General features: G+C 36.6%; 3 protein-coding genes across 3 annotated transcripts; all 3 read left to right on the forward strand.

Annotated features, from left to right (window-relative positions):
- Positions 1–544: 544 nt before the first annotated feature.
- On the forward strand, positions 545–1,879 carry LOC145900197 (uncharacterized). Its single transcript, XM_082988844.1, has 4 exons — positions 545–637; positions 689–940; positions 1,325–1,553; positions 1,687–1,879. The coding sequence occupies exons 2-4, from the start codon at positions 712–714 to the stop codon at positions 1,877–1,879; spliced, it is 651 nt and encodes a 216-aa protein (XP_082844970.1). The 5' UTR covers positions 545–637; positions 689–711.
- Positions 1,880–2,914: 1,035 nt separating this feature from the next.
- On the forward strand, positions 2,915–5,814 carry LOC145889875 (uncharacterized). Its single transcript, XM_082980925.1, has 10 exons — positions 2,915–3,128; positions 3,238–3,455; positions 3,691–3,786; positions 4,024–4,219; positions 4,329–4,394; positions 4,470–4,553; positions 4,637–4,717; positions 4,859–4,967; positions 5,023–5,072; positions 5,201–5,814. Exons 1-10 carry the CDS (start codon positions 2,915–2,917, stop codon positions 5,812–5,814), a joined length of 1,728 nt encoding a protein of 575 aa, XP_082837051.1.
- A 6,519-nt stretch (positions 5,815–12,333) lies between these two features.
- LOC145889903 (uncharacterized) lies at positions 12,334–16,270 on the forward strand. The gene is made up of 11 exons (XM_082980956.1): positions 12,334–12,577; positions 13,379–13,621; positions 13,850–13,942; positions 14,204–14,317; positions 14,401–14,514; positions 14,628–14,693; positions 14,769–14,852; positions 14,936–15,016; positions 15,159–15,267; positions 15,323–15,372; positions 15,505–16,270. The coding sequence occupies exons 1-11, from the start codon at positions 12,334–12,336 to the stop codon at positions 16,116–16,118; spliced, it is 1,812 nt and encodes a 603-aa protein (XP_082837082.1). The 3' UTR covers positions 16,119–16,270.
- Positions 16,271–21,367: the final 5,097 nt, after the last annotated feature.

Below are 21,367 nucleotides of genomic sequence, written 5' to 3' on the forward strand. Positions count from 1 at the left end.
AGGAGGAATTGTCGGTATTTGATGGTTCACAGTATCATTTTTGTCTGAAAAACAAACTATATGTTTAAAGCATGAAAGTATGCAACCATTATTCAGAAGTATCATGCAAGCTAGAGCAGAAAAATGTACAACGCATGTTTTTTTTCAACTGTTGTACATCTTTGTATACCAATTATTAACTTTTAAAAAATATTTTTCTATTTTGCAGTGTAATGTTTCAACATAGAAACATGCAGTACTTTCTGTGCGAAATCTGTTTCTTTTTCTGATCAAGCAGATTTTGTCAACTCATTGGGACTTAGATCTTCTGCGCCACAAATTAACTAATGATTTCCCAACTGCTACTCATTTTTCGTAAGAAACTAGCACGTCATCATAATTCCGCAGATAGGCTATAATACAATTGTTGTTTCAGTCAGCATTTTATGCGGTACAACGACAGCAAGATGTCCACCAAACGACACAGAAATATTTGGCTCAATACGGTACTTAGCACCAGAATTTAGTTTGGAAACTTGTGTTTGGATGGTTGGAGATCAAAATATGCAAACGGATGTAACCGTGGTAATTAAACTAACAAGACAATATACATGGGAAAGAAAGAAACCGGCAACGGCGAATATTACTTTACCAAACGGTAAGCCAAAAGTGAAATTTGATTCGCAACAAAACTTGAATTTATTGTTAGGAGATTCAATTCAAACTTTAACAATGAATTTCTGGTGTGCTTCGTACGTCAAACAAAACACTGGAAACGAAACAACTTGCGCACAGGGAGTCCCAACATTGGATGTATGTCGCAACCAGCAAATCTCGGTGGTGAGCAAGACTTGGCCACCTCTCATTACCTCCCGCATGAAAAACGCATTTATCGAAGTGATATACACTGTCTTACCATGCCAAGACAGCCTCATACAACCGACCACTAAGATGACTAAAGGTATTTCCACAGGCAGGTATTTTGTAGCATAATAGTATTTTTTTTTCGAAAACTCACATGCATTAGCGGAACTATTCAATTGGTAACCAATGATTGATGACTGTGGTTTCCGGCTTTCATAAACCGGCAACGCATGCGCCCCATAACAAACTAATGACATTTCTTAGAGATATTTAGAGTATTGGCCGTTTATTTTAGATAGGAATTCGCTCAAGTATTGGACTACTTTTATGTATGTGCAACAGCTTGTTTAGGAAATAAAAATCGTCTTCCATATAAACTTGCAAAACCCCAACAACATTAAAACAACGCACCATGAGCGTCGAGTTGGGAATCTCTGATTTATGTCAAAGTACCAAACTTATGGAAATAAATTTGTTTCAGAAGAAACGACAACTGAAAGGCAACAAGAAGTAACTTCAACACACTTTACTGCAAAGTCGACAACACAACGTCCTGCGAAAAATGGCACAACAACCATCGTAAACACGAAGAACAACAATGCGCGCTTCGATGAAAATCAGAAAACTGATTCCATGGTCGCAGCAATAATTCTTGGATCACTGTTGGTGGTGGCCATCATTGCTATTGTCGTGTTGCTGGCCACGAAGAGGTTATACAGTTTTTTTTTATTCGTAGCCTTCTGAAAAGCGTAAATCGAAACAAATTGCACTCCACACAATAAAAACAGTGTTGACAAATATTAGGTAACAACTTGGAAAATAACGCAACTAAGTTTATTGCAGATCTGGAAAGGAAAAGCAACGAGGAGGTCCAGAACACCTTCCTGAAACCAACCATACAACAACAGGAGTCAACGGTAACCACGAAAATGCGCCCGCAAATGATGATCAGGAAAGAGAAATGGTCAACAACCAAATCTATGACCAGGTTCAAACGAAACAAACCGTCCACAATGAGCTTTATCACATGGGTTGAAATGCCACTCCTTGTTCTGTAGGGTGATTAAATCTTTCACTCTTAATCACCAGTTCAGATTTCGGCTAAGTAGCCGTCTACTCTATCAAAGTTGCTGTGGAATTGATTGGCAATTACTGTGGCTGGTCTTCCACAAATTTTAACAAGTTACAAATTTACAGCTTTCTGTAAAATAAAATTTGTACCTTCATGTAATTTGCCGTACATGATAATTTCCAGGAAATAAACAACTTCAACTGATTTGCAAGTGAAATTGTCACATAAGATTGTAGGAATTAGCGACAGTATGGGTTCCATTTAAGCAAGGATAGAAGTTGACGATGTCAGTTTCTACTGGGCGAAATCAATACTACTGTTTCAATATAAATCATCATGCTCACACCAATCGTCTGTCACTTTTTCTGAATTTCTTTTCACTGCAAATTTATTTATTTTATTCAGAACAACGCACTGTAGCATCGCCACATTAGAACAGGAAGTGGTTGGAGTAGGCAGTTTAACATTTCTAAACCAGTACGCTTAGATCAAATCCTTATAACCAGGTAGACATAGAAAAGGGTATTTTACCCAACAATTTCCATATTATGATGTGATTACAAAATGAGCATTCTTAGTTGTATTGTTAATTGCATACAGTTATGATACTTATATCAGTCCAACAATATAACTAATATCTACATATTCAGGTTGGCTGTATATACAAAAGTTGTTGTCTGGTGGAAAAAGAAAAATAAAGAGTAGGTTTAATGCTCCTGTGGGAAGAGCTAATGTGTGGTTTGCTACTGACAACAGTGAAGACATCATGCATTAAGATGTCTGTTGTTCAGAAATCTCTTTATGACGTATATTGCTTATCTTCTTGTAGGTGGCGGAACTAAAGTTACCTTCGCGTGTTGTTGGTAAGACGTGAAGTAATATTTGTTAAGTGACTGAAATACTAAGGTGTCCAGCATAAATAACTTAAGTTGTAATTGTTCATAGGTTACAAACTTTTCATCAGTGTAGATTGGATAGATCCCATTATACTGTTTAAAAATGCTTGCACTTATTTGCCTAAGTTTCTTTGGAATTGTACATGTCAGCGCTCAAACCTGGCACCAGTTTCAAGGTTACGAGTATTATATCGAATACAGAGCAACCAGTTCTTACGCTCAAGCTCAAAGTGGATGTGCTGCAAGAAATGCTGGTGTGGCCAATGTCAAAACAACTCAAGTTTTCAACTTTCTTGTTGGAAAGATAAGTGTAACAGGTATGAGTGATAACTATTTCAGTTCAAGAAAAATGTCTTATAGTTTCACAGCTAGCACACCTGTTTGAAATTATTTCAGTCAAATATAATCCAGCAACGTGTTGCTTAGACTATCCTTTCTCGTTTTACATCGGTGCTACGAGAATCACAACAGACACCCATAAGTTTCACTGGACAGATGGAACAAGCGTTAATGTAACACAGTGGGGTCCAGGAGAACCAACCAATACCAAAAAACAAGAGTATTGTGTGATAATGGGTTGGATTTATGAACTGGATTCAACGTTCGGATGGAGAGATGTTCCCTGTTCATACACATCAAGATATGTTTGTCAAAAAATAAAGATAAGTACGAGAACCTGTGTGACATATTGCATTGATATTAACAATTTATTGCTTTAAAATTTAAGTTATATATAGTGTCACCAAAAGCAGCTGCATTTATTAAATTTGTGCTTATTTTTATATCACTTTGGTATATATTCTTAGTTTAATTTGCTACTCAAAAAAGCAGTATATTAATAATATTACTTTTTTTAATTAAAAGCAAACTCTCGTTTAGCGACAACAGAATCCACCACAACTATTACAACACCGAAAAGCACCCCCGCAAAAGCGCAATCAACAGCCATCCAACCACTTTCTGCTTTCATCAACAGTACGTTTAAGATGTGAAATATGGTTTATTCCACAATTGTGTACGTTTTTAACCGTGGGACCGGTTCCACAATACGGTTGACCTGATTTAGTTCCTTTTTCTGGGGATGACGTTTTTTCCGATCTCTCTGGAAAACATCGGGTTTACTTTACGCGTATTGTCATTTTTAAACGCGAGGCCCGCTTGGGTCAAACCAGTAAAATTTACCAAAGGCCCACTTAAACAATTTTACTATAGGTAATGCAAACTATCATGTACCTGTACAGCGAAGTCAGTTCGTTAAGAGCGGTGATAGCATATAGATATTTTTGCAACACAGCCACAGATGACGCAACGACAATCCTGAATGCACGAAACGAAAACAATACCGAAGCGACTAGTTCACCAGCGGTTATTACTCATACAAAACTGGCAACAGACAACGTCGCAACAGGTAATTTATCACTTAGAACACATGTGTCGCATCAGTTCAAAACTTGATTAAAGTTTTTTGTTACCTTTGTTTATTCACTTTAACATAAAAATAGCACATATTTGTACAGATACAAACAAGATTCCGGAAACACCACCACAAAATCACTTCCTCCACACAACGAGGGAAGAACAGGGTACAATGTCGTACTTTACAATAATATTGTAATAGTAATAATAAGAAAGAAGAGGCTAGAACATATTTTATATAGACCGTCCCTATACCACCCTTGTCTTTGAAACAGCGAAATTCAATTCGACATTGGAACAGACAACTTCATACAACACGCCGGCAGGTAAATTCTTACAACTTATTATTGTTGTTCTTATTCGTGTACTTCAAGATTTGTTATTGGGCATTTTATACTGTTTTAAACAGAATCATCCTTTTCGACTTTTGTCCTCAAAACATATCAGCCCAATGGCAAAAGTACGACTCTGGAACAAACAACAACAGAAAGTATTATAATAGTATACAGAAATTTGGTACAAAACATAGGTTTAAAGTCTATCGTTTGTTTACCAATGTGATCAGATTTGACAGCGTTAAAAATTTACGTAAAACTCATGCACATTCATACTGAGAAACTGTACAATACAGACCAAGACATGATCACGGAACTGTTGCCAATCATCATAGCAGCCTCTGCTGGTTGTGTTGTTGCTGTGTTAGTAGTCACTGTCGTCCTGTTAGTTCGAAGGTGTAGGAGGTAAGAGTGTACACAGTGGAAACTTTTGCAACACGCGGTAAATTATACGTTTCAGGTTGCATAAAGCTATCATTTCTGGCGACACTGAACATTCAGCCAAAAATGGTACAAGTAACTTGTTTGGTATTTGCTGGTGTAACATAAGATTTTTGCAGATTTTTTGCAATTTCGTGACAAGTTATATAAAACGTGCATAGGTTTGGTTACATTTAATGTTCATTTAAACTATTCAGGTACAGAAAATCGCGACTGTAAACGACAATCAGTTGACAATCCACTATACGCTACACAACAAGAAACCGCGTTTACACAAGCGGAGGCGGCCAGCAGTCCAACAGACAACAACCACACGTACAGCGAAGTGAAAGAGGCCAACCAAACACCAGCAGATTCACTGAATCAGCCCAACGTGGGCAAGAGCCACTATGATGACGTCAAACTACCTATGAAAGCCCACTGTTCTATACCACCCAAACAAAACGGAAAACAATTCATGTATAAAAGTTACGATGTTGAATTCCAACATAAGAATCCTACAGATGACGACATGAACCCGTACGATGAAGTGAAGCCACCAAAACCAGCAGTTGTTGATGTTAACTTGTACGACCAGATCCAGAACACAGTGGAAGGCGAAGCAATGTACAGCGTTGTTGATAAATCAGGTGTAAAGAATGCAATGGAAGACCATCAAGTAGATCCTGTTTACCTCTCAATGACACCACAAGTTCCACAAATACAAAAAAGCTCGGAAGGTAACATCGATGTTGGCAATGTCGAGGAAAGTAATGACGATGAAAATATTGCCGAGTTGTATTCTGTGGTTAACAAAAGCAAGGGTATCTAGAAAATTGCCAAAGTGGCAGATAAATTTGTCTAGGTCGAATGTATGTATCTATATGAGGTATTCGCATTACTGTGTCCACAATTACACTATTGGCGTGACCTAAGATTGTTCGTTGTTTTTCACATTGTTTACATTGCGAAATACGTGTTACCTTCCGCAGTGCAACATTGTTCATGATTTTAAATAATTAATTCTTCCTATATACACCTAAATTTAAACATAACACGAACTATAACACGAATTGAATGGTTGGAAATAAAAATGTGCAAACAGATGTAATCGTGTAAATTAAAAAAGTAGACAAAATTTATATGGTACAAGGAGCAACCGGAAACGGCAAATATTACTTTACCAAACGGTAATCCAAAAGTGAAATTTGATTCGAAACAAAAATTATATTTGTTGTTAGGGGATTGAATTCAAACTTTAACAATGAATTTCTGTTGTGTTTCGTACATCAACCGAAACACGGGAAATGAAACAACTTGCGCACCGGGAGTCCCAACATTGGATGCTTGTCACAAATCAAATCATGTTTACTTTGCAAAAAAAAGCAACTGGTGACAAAGAGGTTATACAGTTTTTTTAATCATCTGAAAATCATAACTCGAAACAAATTGCACTCCACAGCATGAAAATAGTGTTGAAACATATCAGGTAACAACTTGGAAAATAACGCAACTAAATTTATTGCAGATCGGGCCAGGAAAAGCAACCAGAAAGCGAACAACTTAATGAAACCAACCGCACAACTTAATGAAACCAACCGCACAACAACAGGAATCAACAGTAACCACGAAAATGCGCCCGCATACTTTGATCAAGAGAGAGAAATGATCAACAACCAAATCTATGACTCGATTCAAACGAAACAAACCGTCCACAATGAGCTTTATCACATAGGTTGAAATGCCGCACCCTGCTCTGTAGGGTGACTAATTCTGTTACGTGTGCACCGGTATGGCTCTCAAAGTCACCCGTATCCGATAACCAGTTCAGATTTAGGCGGAATAGCCGTTTACTCTGTTAAAGTTTTTTGTATAATTGATTGGCAATTACTGTGGCTGTTCTTCTGCAAATTTTAGCAATTTACACATTTACTGCTTTCTGTAAAATAAGATTTGTTGCTAACATATAATTTGCCGTACATGATAATTGCTAGGATATAAACAATTGACTAATTTGCAAGTGAAATTGTCATATTGGATTGCAAGAGTCAGCGACAGTATGGGTCCCATTTGGGCAAGGAAAGAAGTTGACGATGCCAGTTTCTACTGGGCGAAATTAATAATACTATTTTGGAATACGCCAGTCGTCTATCATTCTTTCTGAGTTTCTTGTTACCACAAAGTTATTCTTTTTTTTCGGAACTACACATACCAGCGGGGCCACATTAGAACAGGAAGTGGTTGGGGTAGGCGATGACGGTGGTTTAGAATATCAACTGGAAGATATACGTCGAAATGCAATACAGTTTAACATTTCTAAACCAACGATTCTGTTTTGGATAACTCTTACAAACTTTCAACAAAATCTCTTGAGAAATAAAAACATTACGGTATGATGAGATCCGAACAGGGTATATATTATGATGTTATTACAAATTCAGTATTCTCAGTAGCAATTATTATCAAATACAGTTAGCAGTCCAACAACAAAACTAATATCTATACATTCTGATGAGTTTTATGAGAACTATTGACCGTATATACAGAAGTTGTTGTTTTGTGGAAAGAGAAAAATAATGCGTAGGCTCCAGTGGGAAGAGCTGCTGTGTGGTTAGTTGCTGACAACAGTGAAGACATCATACATTGAGATATTGCCTTTTAGACGTGTGAAAGTTTCCTTCGCGTGTTGTTGGTGAGACACTAAAGTAATATTTGTTATGTGATTGAAATCTTAAAGTAGTCAGCGTAAATAACTTCAGTGTATTGGTTACTAGGTTACAAACTTGCCATCAGTATTGATTGGGTAGATTACAATATGTACTGTTTAAAAATGCTTGAGCTTATTTGCCTGAGTTATTTTGGATTTGTACATGTCAGCGCTCAAACCTGGCACCAGTTTCAAGGTTACGAGTATTACATCGAATATATTGCAGCCAGTACTTACGCTCAAGCTGAAAGTGGATGTGCTGCAAAAAATGCTAATGTGACAAATATTAAAACAACTCAAGTGTTCAACTTTCTTATCGGAAAGATAAATGTAACAGGTAAATAGGTCCTTGTTTCCTATTTAGAATATGTCAAATCATGTTTAGTTTTACAAACCAAAGCTCAAATATGACATAAAACCATTGCCTCTGTTCGAATTTATATCAGTCCAATTTACTTTTTATTTAGACTTTCCCTACTCGTTTTACGTTGGTGCTACAAGAGTCACAGACACCAACAGGTTTCAATGGACAGATGGCACAAGTGTTGATGTATCACAGTGGTTTACAGGGGAACCAAACAATTCCGGAGGAAATGAGGATTGTGTGATAATGGGTTGGGTTTATGAACTTGATTCAACGTTCAGATGGAGAGATATTCCTTGTACATACACATCAAGATATATTTGTCAACGATTGACCGGTACACCAATTTTAACTCATCAATTGCCTATTCTACTAGTTGTATTTCACTGATTACGTTTCGGTTGACTACCACGCACTACTTTCACAAACATCAAGATATATTTGTCAGCGACGGTCAGGTAAAAACACAATAAAATATGCCTAATTACAACATAGTTTGCGAAGATAAATGTTGCTGATTAAGGAAAATTATTTTCTAAATATTACATTCAAAGTAGATTTATGCGTCTAACAATTGTATTATAAACGCGGTTGCAATGTTTAGCGTTAGAACCAATTGTTTTGCATCTTGCAGGACTGACTACTCCCATCACAGCCACTCCGTGTACCACTGCAACAACAGATTGCATTTGTGATAAGATGTCAAGCATGGCAGGTATACAAACCATGTGCGTTGTTAGAAACTAACTTTTGCAAATTGTTTTACGCACTCCAACAAAAAAGTCAAGTTTGTTTTATGTAAGGTAGTAAGTTAATTTGCAGATTCGAACAATCGAACCGAATCTTTTTATTATTTACAAAAGGAACAGAATCAACGAAAGGAGCAGGATCAACAAAAGGAACAGAAACAAAAAAGGGGCATCATCTTCAAAAGAAACAGAACATTCCATGACAAGTAATTTTTCAACAGTTGGTAAAAAACCTCAGCAATTTGACGCATAAGCTTCTGGTAGTGCCCTTGTTCAGAAATTCGGACTATTTCTCGTCAACATTTGTCAACAATTTCTAAAATTTTTGAAAAATTACCACACAAACTTTTTCTAAACTTACAAAATTGTTGACAAAATGGAGTGTAGGCCTAGTAAAACAAAAACAAAATTCATTTTTGTCTTCTCTGGTGTTTAACTTTCGTTTTGTATGAAGTGCTGTGGCTTAAAGCTTATGTTCACAGTGGCCAGTCCCATTCGCTTTTATATATGCTACATTGTCAACGCCAGGTGCCAAATGAAAATTAATTTTGACCTGGGCATTTTAACTGTAGTACCTGCATCTACATCTATCGTTTCGACACCGAGCAGCACATTAAAACAGAAAGTCGTCGAATCAGACACATCTCGGGTTGTATCAGCTTCATCAACTATTCAGCATAAATCCATGACCTCAGCATCATCACCAGAAACACACGCTTTCAGGGCACAAAACCGCGGTCAGTAGTATATCGTGGGGTAGTTTTTAAAATCAGATCGCTTAAACTTACTGATTTCTTTTCTGCAGGCGACTGCACTGCACCCACAGTAATTCTTGTCCTTTTGTTGGTCACTAACTTTGCGAGCTTCTTTGCTCTATGGAAACTTTGGCAGTAAGTCAAGTTCTGTGTAAAGGCTGTAAACCGATATATTTTCACTTAATTGGGGTTCATGTCCTGTAGAAGATTGAAAATATGCGAAACAAACGCACAAATGGAGATGAAACACAAACAACAGGAAGCACCTTACTGTGAAATATCACAAAGTGCTTCCCGCAATTACGAAAATGTCGAGACAGGTACATTAGGAATTTCAGAGAGATTTGGTGGGTTTAAACCGAAAACAATTGTTTTCAGGAATTGTGACCGATTCTGGGATGGTTGCAGCAACTAGGAGCATTGCAAAACCGAAAGTAACAGACTCCCACCAATCAACATACGAAATATTTTCTACATAGCAAAGTTTACTGTTTACCACGCGACATAAATAACTAAAGTTCCCAACCAACTGTATCACGAGTTGCATATATTGCTCTGCAAATGCACAAGATGGTTTATTGTTCATTGTTGTAGTGTGAAAACTCTATATTAAATCCACATTAAACAACATTTCCACAATAAACTATATGACGTATGCGTTTGGTAGTAATAAATGTTCCATTAGTTTGAATATTTTATCGTATGGACAAAACGTCTCTATTGTGACAGTATTAATAGCATGATGTGTGACTCAGTGACACGGAGCAATAACGTGTAGGCCATTAATGTCGCAACGGAGGTGGAGTTGATTGGATCACAGGTTGTAACGAAAGTTGCTCACGTGCAAATGACGAAACCATATGCAGGAATGTACATATTTTTGTGAGCTGTAATAGATTTATGACATACATGTTCGAGCAGATGGTACAATTTCACTCCACTCGTATTGTTAGTAAGGCAGTGAATAAATAATCTTTCCCAAATTGATTTATTGTCAACCATGTGGGAGTATATCAACCTAGTCTATGTTACAATACGAGTTCAAAAGTTTTAAACAACAAACGATTACTTGGTTGATAAACTCTTCTTCGCAATGGAGCAAAAATATGGACTGCCTGGTTTCCTGTTTCGTTATGAGCGCCAAAGCTTAAACCTGGATCCAGTTAAAAGGTGATGAGTATTAGATCGAATACAGTGCAGTCAGTTCTTATTGACACTCAAAGTGGATGTGCTCCAATAAATGCTAATGTAGAAACTGTTTAATGTAGAAAAAATTAAGTGCAACCGGTAGCATTTCAATTTCGGTAAGGGTGGAAACTGCTAATACAAATAAGATATGCAACTTTATGCTGGATCAGATTTCCAATAATGTGTGTCGCCAAAACTTTCTCTGATTCTTTTACGTCGGTGCTACGAGATTCATTGGCACCAACAGATTTCAGTAGACAGACGGGACAAGTGATGATGTAGCACAGTGTAGTTGCGGAAAGCGGAAGCAACCAACACTGGAGGAAACAAGTGATAGTGGCTTGGGTTTAAAAACTTGTATGTTGCATGGTTTCTAAAGACCTTTCCAAAGATAAATATATGTTGCCGTGTAAACAAAACTATTGTTAATTCCTGCTAACAATATTAACAACAGTTTTCCAAGTTTTTCAACTGGACATTTGGAACAACGCATACATGTGGTTACCAAACAAAGTAGGTTTATTTGGCAAATAAAGAAAATAAGCACTTAAAACTGAACAATTTCAGCTTTCCTTCACTGCGATCAAGCTATCTTTATAGTAATGTAGTGTTGAGAGTATTTTCAACCTATATGCCGGAAACAGCAGTGTCCTACACGCAAGTGATAACATACAGAGCTGGTAGGCCGTACACTGACAATAGATGCCTTAATGTAGACGGAAGTTGAATGATTGAAAGTTGTTGCACTATCTCATGTATTGCGTTAGTCTGTTTTCTGCCATGAAATTGTATCGCAAATCTGGACACTACGTTTATTCAGGGTGTTTGTAGAGTTACCTTGAAGTAACATTGCTTTTATAGTTTATCACCCGCATATTTTAGGCATATAACGACTTTCTGTGAAATGTAAATGCAGGTGACACACAGACCAGGTTCATGTGGTTAAGTAGGATAAAACATATTGGTGTTGTTGTGTTCTCCAGTTTTTGTGTTGTCAACAGTAGTGTGCCAATGCCTGCACAATGGCGCTTGATCCCGCCTAGCCAGTTTGTATATGGGATTTTGTATAAAGCTGGCAAGTCGTTTACAGTGATGAACTAAAGGAAATTGGCAGTGATGTGCTATAGATTATTTTAAACTTTATTAAAGCACCAGCACTTTACAAAAGATAAGCAATAAGACAGATATAAAAGTGTGTCACAAAAGGAATCCGTTCAGCATACAAAAAAATAATAAAGAGGAAATTAGTGCAATAAATGAAGGTCTTGTTGTTGTGCGTAAATTAGGTGTTGTTTTTTTGTATTTTGGCCTGGTTAAGATATAATTGGAACTATGTGACAGTTAAAGTGTCATGTCAAAACCTTGTGCATCCACCTCCACTTCCACAGCGTAACCGCTATACTTTCGCGGGGCTGTATGGTGTAACGTTATCTCTCCATATATAGTTATAAATATGACGTTTGCTCAAGCAGGTGTCACGTGTTTACCACGTCATGGCAAAATTTGACTTAAAGATACTTTCACGTGGGTGGAAGTTAGTGCTATGCAAGTTTTGTCACCATTGTTTTACATTACCCTTTCAACAGTAATGAATCAACAAGTTCTAGTAATGGAATTAGCTGTAGTTGTGATTTTTGTTCTTGAAATTTTGAGCCTAAAAGTTGGTGGTCAATCGTGGCAACAGTTTCAAAGTGAAGAGTATTACATTGAATACAATGCAGTCAGTTCTTATGCTCAAGCTCAAAGTGGATGTGCTGCAAGAAATGCTACTGTAGCAAATGTTAAAACATCTCAAGTGTTCAACTTCCTTATTGGACAGATAAGTGTAACAGGTAGATCTACGCGAAATCAAAAAAAATTAATATACAATTTTTGAAATATTAAAATTGTGTTTGCAGAATAATAAACTAATTTGGATCAGTTAGAACCAAGGTCCCCTGACAGGTTGTCGATCGCGCACCGTATTACCATATGTATTTCTGTGTTAAGTCAACACAGCGATCTTGCAAACAGTTTGTTCAAAAATAGAAACAAAAAAAGCGGTGTAGGTACGTATCAGGAAGTTCAAAAAATAGAAAGTATGAAATGGCTGGTCTTCAAAATAACGAAAAAATTTTAAAAAAATTTTGATCAAACTAAACAGGACTGGGATGCTAAATCTAAAGGTGGGACTTTCAAAAAAACCTCTGGCTATGACACCGATGTGAGCGCTCGAACTCGGCAGAAGCAACTCGAAGCAAAAAATTATTTGGCAGAACAGATGGGCCGAGCCCTATTTAGTTTAATCAAATTTTTATTGATATTTTTTCGTTATTTTAAAGACTGACCATTTTATACTTTTTATTTTTTAAACTTCCGTACGTACCTACGCCGCGTTTCGCGTTAAGAAACTGATGATACCTTTAGGCGAAATATTTTTTTCTAAACCTGAGTTGTTTGCAAGATCGCTGTGTTGAACTATACATACAAATACACTTGAAAGATTAAAATTTTGTTTTTATAATGTTTTGAGATTGAATCAATATTACCTAATTATGATAATTATCTATGTAAATAATAATTATCTATGTAAATAAATTTACTTGAAAAACGACACTAATATCTCAAAATAATGTAAACATTTTGTACAACAGACGTTCCCTACTCGTTTTACATTGGTGCTACGAGAGTCACAGACACCAACAAGTTTCAGTGGACAGATGGAACGAGTGTTGATGTAGCACAGTGGGGTGGCGGTGTAGGGGAACCAAACAACTCTGGAGGAAATGAGGATTGTGTGATAATGGGTTGGGTTTATCAACTTGATTCAACATTTAGATGGAGAGATGTTCCCTGTTCATATTCCTCAAGATATATTTGTCAAAAAACTAAGATAAGTACGAGAACCTGTGTGACATGTTGCACCGATAATTATAACTTATTTCTTTTTGAATGATATATTGTGTCATCAACACCAAAAGATCCAAAGCAAACTTATTTATTAAATTTACGCTTATTTTTATGTCACTTTTGTACAGATTCTTGGTTTAATTTGCTGATTAATAAAGCATTATATTATTCATATGAATTGTTTCAGTTAAAACCCAAGTCTGCTTTTCGTTTAGCGACAACACAATCCATTACAACCATTACAACACCGAAAAGCACCGCGGCTGAACTACTATCAACAGCCATGAAACTTTCTACTTCCATTAACAGTACGTTTAAAATGCAAAATATGGTTTGTTCTACAATCGTTTTTCTGAGGATGACGTTTTTTCCAATCTATCTGGCAAACTCGAGTTAACTGTTTTTCGACCCGCGTTGCCTTTTTTAAGCGCGGGATACGCTTGGATCAAATCGGTATAATTTATCAAAGGCCCACCTAAACGATTTTACTGTACGTAAATTATCATGTACCTGCAGCGAAGTCAGTACGTTCAAAACGGTGATAGCGTATATATATTTTTGCAAAATAGTCACAGATGACGCAACGACAATCCTGAATGCACAAAACGAAAACAGTGCTGGAGCGACTAGTTCACCAGTGGTTAATTCGCAGACAGAACTCGCAACAGATAAATTCGCAACAGGTAATTTATCACTTATAAAACATGTGACGCATCAGTTGAATAACTTGACAATAGTTTTTCATTACCTTTGTTTAAAAAAACAGCCACATATGTTGCGACGACAAACCTGAATGCACGAAACGAAAACAATACCGGAGCGACTAGTTCACCAGCGGTTAATACGCAGACAAAACGGGTTACAGATAACGTTGCAACAGGTAATTCATCACTTATAACATATGTGTTGCATCAGTTCAATAACTTGACAATAGTTTTTTATTACCTTTGTTCATACACTTCAACATAAATAAATATATTTATATTTATACAGATACAAACATGATTCCGGAAACAAAACCACAAAATCACTTCCTCCATACAACGAGGGAAGAGCAAGGTACAATGTTGTGCTTTACAAAAATATTATAATAGTAATAATAAGAAAGAAGAGATTAGAACATATTTTTCGTAGACCCTTTCTACACCATCCTTGTCCTCGAAACAGCGAAACTCAATTCGACATTGGAACAGACAACTAGTAACAACATGCCTGCAGGTATATTCTTGCAACTTATTATTGTTGTTCTCAATCGTGTACTTCAAGATTTGTTATTGGGCTTTTTATACTGTTTTTAACAGAATCATCCTTTTCGACATTTGTCCTTAACACATATCAGCCCAATGGCGAAACTACGACATTGGAACAAACAACAACACAAAGTATTTTAAGTATACAGAAATTTCGTATAAAAAATAGCTTTAAAGTACATTGATGTTTGTTTACCAATGTGATCAGATTTGACAGCGTTAAAAATTAACGTAAAACTCATGGACATTCATACTGAGAAACTTTATAATACAGACCAAGACATGATCACAGAACTGTTGCCAATCATCATAGCAGCCTCTGGTGGGTGTGTTGTTGCTGTGGTAATAGTCACTATCGTCCTGTTAGTTCGAAGGTGTAGGAGGTAAGAGTGTACACAGTGGAAACTTTTACAACACACGGTAAATTATTCGTTTTAGGTTGAAAAAAGCCAACATTTCTGGTGACGCTCAACATTCAGCCGAAAATGGTACAAGCATCTTGTTTGCTGGTATTTGCTGGCGTAACATTAGATTTTTGCAGATTTTTTTGCAATTTCGTGACAAGTTATTTAAAACGTTGAATAGTTTGGTTGCATTTAATGTTCATTAAATTTCTTCAGGTTTAGGAAATCGCGACTGCAAACCACAATCAGTTGACAATCCGCTGTACGTTACACAACAAGAAACTGCGTTCACGCAAGCGGAGGCGGCCAGCAGTCCAACAGACAACAACCACACGTACAGCGAAGTGAAAGAGGCCCACCAAACACCAGCAGAAACACTGAATCAGCCCAACGTAGGCAAAAGCCACTATGATGATGTCAAACCTCCTATGAAAGCGCACAGTTCTATACCACCCAAACAAAACGGAAATCAACCCATGTCTACTAAAAACGTTGCTAAATTGCAACATCAGAATCCTACAAATGACGACATGAACCCGTACGATGAGGTGAAACCACCGATACGAGCAGTTGTTGATGTCGACTTGTACGACCAGATCCAGAACACAGTGGAAGGCGAAGCTATGTACAGCGTTGTTGATAAATCAGGTGTAAAAAATGCAATGGAAGGCCATCAAGTTGAATCTGTTTACCTCTCAATGGCTCCACAGGTTGCAAAAAAAGAAAAATTCAAGGAAAGTAAAATACATGCTGGCAATGTCGAGGAAAGTGATGACGATGAAAATATTGCCGAGTTGTATTCTGTGGTTAACAAAAGCAAGGGTATCTAGAAAACTGAAAATTCAGCAAGTAGAACATTTGGTAAACATAAATATTCACAGATCGAATGTAAATATTTGTTCCAGATTGTAATGGTAGTGACAACAATTACTATATTTGTCATGAACTGTGTTTATTCGTGAATTTTAATTTTTTATTTAGAGATATTTGTGTTGAATTCCGCAGCGTGCTAGCAGGATTTCCCAAACGGTTTTGGCCGCGGACCACAACATGTTTTTTTTTCTCGGCCCCCTAATCTTGCGTCATATCATTTTTCCCACGTACTCAGTGGAAAATATTACCAAACAATATCAACAGTAACGAATCATGTTTATTTACGGAGCTATATTGTGCCAGACAAACTCTTCAGTCCGAGTACGTCACAGACGCGTAGTAAAATAAGCAATTGTGAACAACGTTGAAATCGTAAGATACAAAAATAGTGTAAGAACCATTAAAAACTGGAGTAATTGTCCTCTATACGATTGTACACCTCACTCAAGTTATAAATAATCCGAACCGTCCTTGTTACATCCAACCTTGAACATTGGATCCATGGTGTTATATTGCGCAATATTGAGTCACATAAACGCAACTAACATTTAGGCTTCTTCTCTTATAAGAGTAAAGATGTTGTTTCGAGTTTTATAAATGTACGTGAAAACTGTATTGAGTTATATTATTTGCGTTCTGAACCTTATTTTAATCGTTATGTGCGTTTCTATGTATTGCCCTTGATCCAGTTATTACTTATGATTATTGATGTAACAATACGGATAACAAAGTCGTTATAAACCAAAAAACAAATTTACATTCAGGTGAGAACACTCGGAAACAGAAAAGTCAAAGTTAATATGCAAATATTTCTTTCCAACATTTTCCAACATTTATTATTTGTATGCATTTGAACTAGATCGGTAGCTTTCCCACCGTGAACGATATTCGGATAAGCGTCATAGTTACAACACTCTTTTGGTCGATTAAGATTTACATTTTACTTCACATTGAAAACCGTGTAAATCAAGGATGGGATAATATTTGGTTCACTTTTGTGCTTAACTTTTTGTAATTCGGTTTTAGGCAGACAGTTAAATACCAACTATGTGTATTGTTGCAAACTCAAACAAAAACAAAATATCGAGTTTGTTTTACGAAAAAAACAAATTATTTCACAGAATCGCAGTAAGAAAGAATTTTCGAAAGGAACCGAATCAACAAAAGAGACAAAATCGACAAAAGTAGCAGAATCAACGAAAGGAACAGAGCAGATTAATCCGCTACAACAGAAAGTAAATTCCAATCAATTGGTGAAAAAACCTTCGTAAAAATAGCGACCGAAAAAAAATCAACTTTTTCTGTTTGACGCATATCACATTCTGAAAGCTAAGTGCAAAAATTATTTTGACCATTTTTTTTACTTTTAGTACCTGTATCTACAACTGTTGTTATACCACCCATCAACCGAAAGTAGCTGGAACAGACACATATCGAGTTGTGACAACTTCATCAACTTTTCACATCCAATGCATGATATCATCTCTATTACCAGAAACACACGTTGTTAAAACGCAAAACAGCGGTATATTTTATGTAGGTGCCTGCACTGTATCAGCAGTTCCTGTACTTTCGTTGATCATCAACTTTGCTAGTTTCTTTGCCGTATGTAAACTCCGGCAGTAAGTCATATTCGGTGTACCGGCTAAAACCCAACACAGTCTCACTTAGTTTGGTATCTTGTCCTGCAGAAGATTAAAAATATGTGACACAAACGCACAAATGAAGATGAAACACGAACAACAGGAAGCATCTTACTGTGAAATATCACAAAGAGCTTCCAGCAATTACGAAAATGTTAAAACAGGTACACTAGGAATTTCAGTGAAATTTGTTAGGTTTGCAGCAAAACTTTTATTCTTTGTGTATTGCATTTATGCCGCGAAAATGCGCATATGGTATTTTGGGTTAATCACTTCGCTCTCTCCGACATATGGGTTAATCTCTGACATATGTGAAAATCGGCTTTGGGTTTTAATTTCACATCGACGTTTTTAATAATCTGTCATATTCGTATTTTTTCTCATTTCGTTTACATTATAAATACCGCACGGCCTTAAGCTAAGGAGAGAGAACGAGAACAAAGACACTGAGCGAAAAGGTCAAGTTACGCGCACACTTAGAAACATCGTGGGGAGAAAGCTGCATTGAGTGCTTATGTGTATTGAACAGAGTTTGTAGGTAGAAGTTCTGCATTAAGCAAAAAGTGTTCTTACAAATGAGTTATTTACTTTTCTATTACAGGTTTGTATTAACCGGGTCGGGTATGAAATCAATGGCAATTTTGAGCTTTGTTTTTTTAATTTTGGCTTTGGAAGTTAGTGGCCAAACCTGGCACCGGTTTAAAGATTACGAGTATTACATCGAATATAGTGCAGCCAGTTCTTATGCTCAAGCTCAAAGTGCATGTGTTGCAAGAAATGCTAATGTGGCAAATGTTAAAACAATTCAAGTATTCAACTTTCTTGTCGGAAAAATAAATGTAACAGGTAAAGATTATTGCAATATTACTGAACAGTTTGTTTATAGTCATTTTCAATTTGCACGTTTTTTGTACGTATGATATGTAGTCAGTACAAGCTAGTAAGCCGTAATGATCAGTGAGATTCCATAATGACCAGCTGTGGTTTATGTCCAGTTTGGTATCCTGCGAATCGACGTTTACTGCAAAAGTAAAATTCCATGTGTCTGGCTAGTTAACCGACAAGATCATGCTCGTCACCAACCACACTGATGAGACCTGATAGGTCAAAAAAATGTGTGTTGGTAGTGTTTTGTGAATTCCGAACATTTTATTCGAATTTTATCCTTTACCTACAGTACTTTTTACAATTGTTGTTAGGTTTTTTTGACCACAAACAGCTTAATGTGTTGTGTTTTCTACCACTTTTTGCTTCCAAAGAACGATCAATGGTTTTGAATGTTATTTTTTGCAGTACAATTGTGCAATAAAGTATATTATTCACGATTTTCTGCAGATAATCCATACTCGTTTTACATCGGTGCTACGAGAGTCACAGGAACCAACAATTTTCAGTGGACAGATGGAACAAGCGTCAATGTAGCTCAGTGGAGTACAGGGGAACCAACCCACAAAGGATTAAATGATGAGCCAGAGAATTGTGTGATAATGGGCTGGATTTATGAACTTGATTCAACATTGAGATGGAGAGATGTTGCCTGTTCATATACATTAAGATATGTTTGTCAAAAACTGTGGATAGGTGAGACAATTTTTTGACATGCTGTGTCGATACTATATACTTCATGAAAATTTGAATGAGGTGTGTAGGGACAACAACATCAAAAGATCCAATAAATCAACTTTTACTATAACTGTAGCGTTTCGGCTCTAGATTTAACTAAGCTGCCTAAAACACCGGCACACGTCAGACTCCAGATCGTGTAATACAATGAACAGAAAACAAACAGTTACCAACACAGTCGCATGGTGGCACTCATGGGCTAAACGTTTATACATGGGATATCATTGAAACACAAACACTACAATAACTATCTTTACTCTGTTTATTAGCAGGAGGTAACAGAGCCATCGCATCCAAAGTAGAACCTATTCACATTTAAAGTTATTCTATAACATTGGAAATTCATTTATTCTCGATGTTTAACATTTGACGAACGTTATTTGGTACAGACACTTCTCGCCTCCTGTTCATTACTTATTTACAGATTTTTAGTTTAATTTGCTGAATACTAAAGCAGCGTAATGAACATATGAAGTTGTTCCACCATAAACAATGTCTGTTTTTCGTTTAACAAAAACAGAATTCACAACAATTCTTACAACCCTGAAAAGCACCGCGGTTGAAGCAAAATCCACTGCCATGCGCTCACTTCCTTCTATTATAAAGAGTAAGTTACAAATATAATTTCTTCTACGATTATGTACGTTCTTTAAACATTAGGATCGGTTCCCCAAAATGGGTAATCTGATTTAGGACCTTTTTCTGGAGACGTTTTTTTCGATGTCTCTAGTGAACATAGGGTTCCCTTCTTGCCTTTGTCAAATGCCGGGTCGGCATCAAAACGTATAATTTACCAAAGGCCGACATAAACAATTTAGCGGTTGGTAAATGTAAATTACCATGTACCTACATCAAAGTAAGTACGTTCAGAACGGTGATAGCGTATAGATAGCCACAGATTTAGCAACAAACCTCAATGCACGAAACGAAAACAATACTAGAACGACTAGTTCACCAACTGTTGATTTGGAAACAAAACGGTCTACAGATAAATTCGCAACAGGTAATTCACACATTAGTCGCATTTGTTCAATAACCTGACTATTTACTTCTCAACATAAATTAAGTACATATTTCAACAGATACAAACATGAATTTGAGCACAGCGCCACTAAATCACTTCCTCCATACAACGAGGGAAGGGCAAGGTACAATCTATTACCAACATGCGTTTTGTAATAATAAAATAATTACAAGGAAAAGATTGGCATACACATTTTTGTAGGCCCTTCCTACACCACACTAGTCGTCGAATCCGCAAAATTCACTTCGACAATGGAACAGACAACTTCATACAATATGCCGGCAGGTAAATTCTTGCGACCATTTATTGTTGTTCGTGTACTTAAACATTTGTTAGTAAACATTTTATACTTTTTCAAACAGAATCATCATTTTCGACTTTGGTGTTTGAAACAAATCAGCCCTATGGGGAAAGTACGACACGTGAAATAACTTAGTAATTTCTTAGGTTTAAACCACATTGTTTGTTTACCAATGTCTCTGTAATCAAACTTGACATCGTTTAAAATTGACGTAAAACTCATGGACATTCATAGTGCTAAACTGTATTATACAGGCCAAGACATAATCACGGAACTGTTGCCAATCATCATAGCAGCCTCTGGTGGGTGTGTTGTTGCTGTGGTAGTAGTCACTATCGTCCTGTTAGTTCGAAGGTGTAGGAGGTAAGAGTTTACACAGTGGAAACTTTTACAACACACGGTAAATTATTCGTTTCAGGTTGAAAAAAGCTAACATTCCTGGCGATACTGAACATTCAGCCGAAAATGGTACAAGCATCTTGTTTGGTATTTGCTGGTGTAACATTAGATATTTGCAGATTTTTTTGCAATTTCGCGACAAGTTACTTAAAACCTGCAAAGGTTGGGATGCATTTAAAGTTCATTTAAATTTTTCAGGTTCAGAAAATCAAGACT

Source organism: Ascidia mentula, chromosome 1 (genome assembly GCF_947561715.1).
Source record: "Ascidia mentula chromosome 1, kaAscMent1.1, whole genome shotgun sequence".
NCBI classification, from domain to species: domain Eukaryota; kingdom Metazoa; phylum Chordata; class Ascidiacea; order Phlebobranchia; family Ascidiidae; genus Ascidia; species Ascidia mentula.

Coding starts and splice junctions, on each gene's coding strand:
- LOC145889875 (XM_082980925.1), top strand. CDS start 2,915: ATGCTTGCACTTATTTGCCTAAGTTTCTTTGGAATTGTACATGTCAGC. Junction 3,129..3,237: donor TGGAAAGATAAGTGTAACAG/GTATGAGTGATA, acceptor CGTGTTGCTTAG/ACTATCCTTTCTCGTTTTAC. Junction 3,787..4,023: donor ACTTTCTGCTTTCATCAACA/GTACGTTTAAGA, acceptor ATTTTACTATAG/GTAATGCAAACTATCATGTA.
- LOC145889903 (XM_082980956.1), top strand. CDS start 12,334: ATGAATCAACAAGTTCTAGTAATGGAATTAGCTGTAGTTGTGATTTTT. Junction 13,622..13,849: donor TTGTCAAAAAACTAAGATAA/GTACGAGAACCT, acceptor CTTTTCGTTTAG/CGACAACACAATCCATTACA. Junction 15,268..15,322: donor TTAGTTCGAAGGTGTAGGAG/GTAAGAGTGTAC, acceptor TATTCGTTTTAG/GTTGAAAAAAGCCAACATTT.
- LOC145900197 (XM_082988844.1), top strand. CDS start 712: ATGAATTTCTGGTGTGCTTCGTACGTCAAACAAAACACTGGAAACGAA. Junction 941..1,324: donor GACCACTAAGATGACTAAAG/GTATTTCCACAG, acceptor AATTTGTTTCAG/AAGAAACGACAACTGAAAGG. Junction 1,554..1,686: donor GTGTTGCTGGCCACGAAGAG/GTTATACAGTTT, acceptor AGTTTATTGCAG/ATCTGGAAAGGAAAAGCAAC.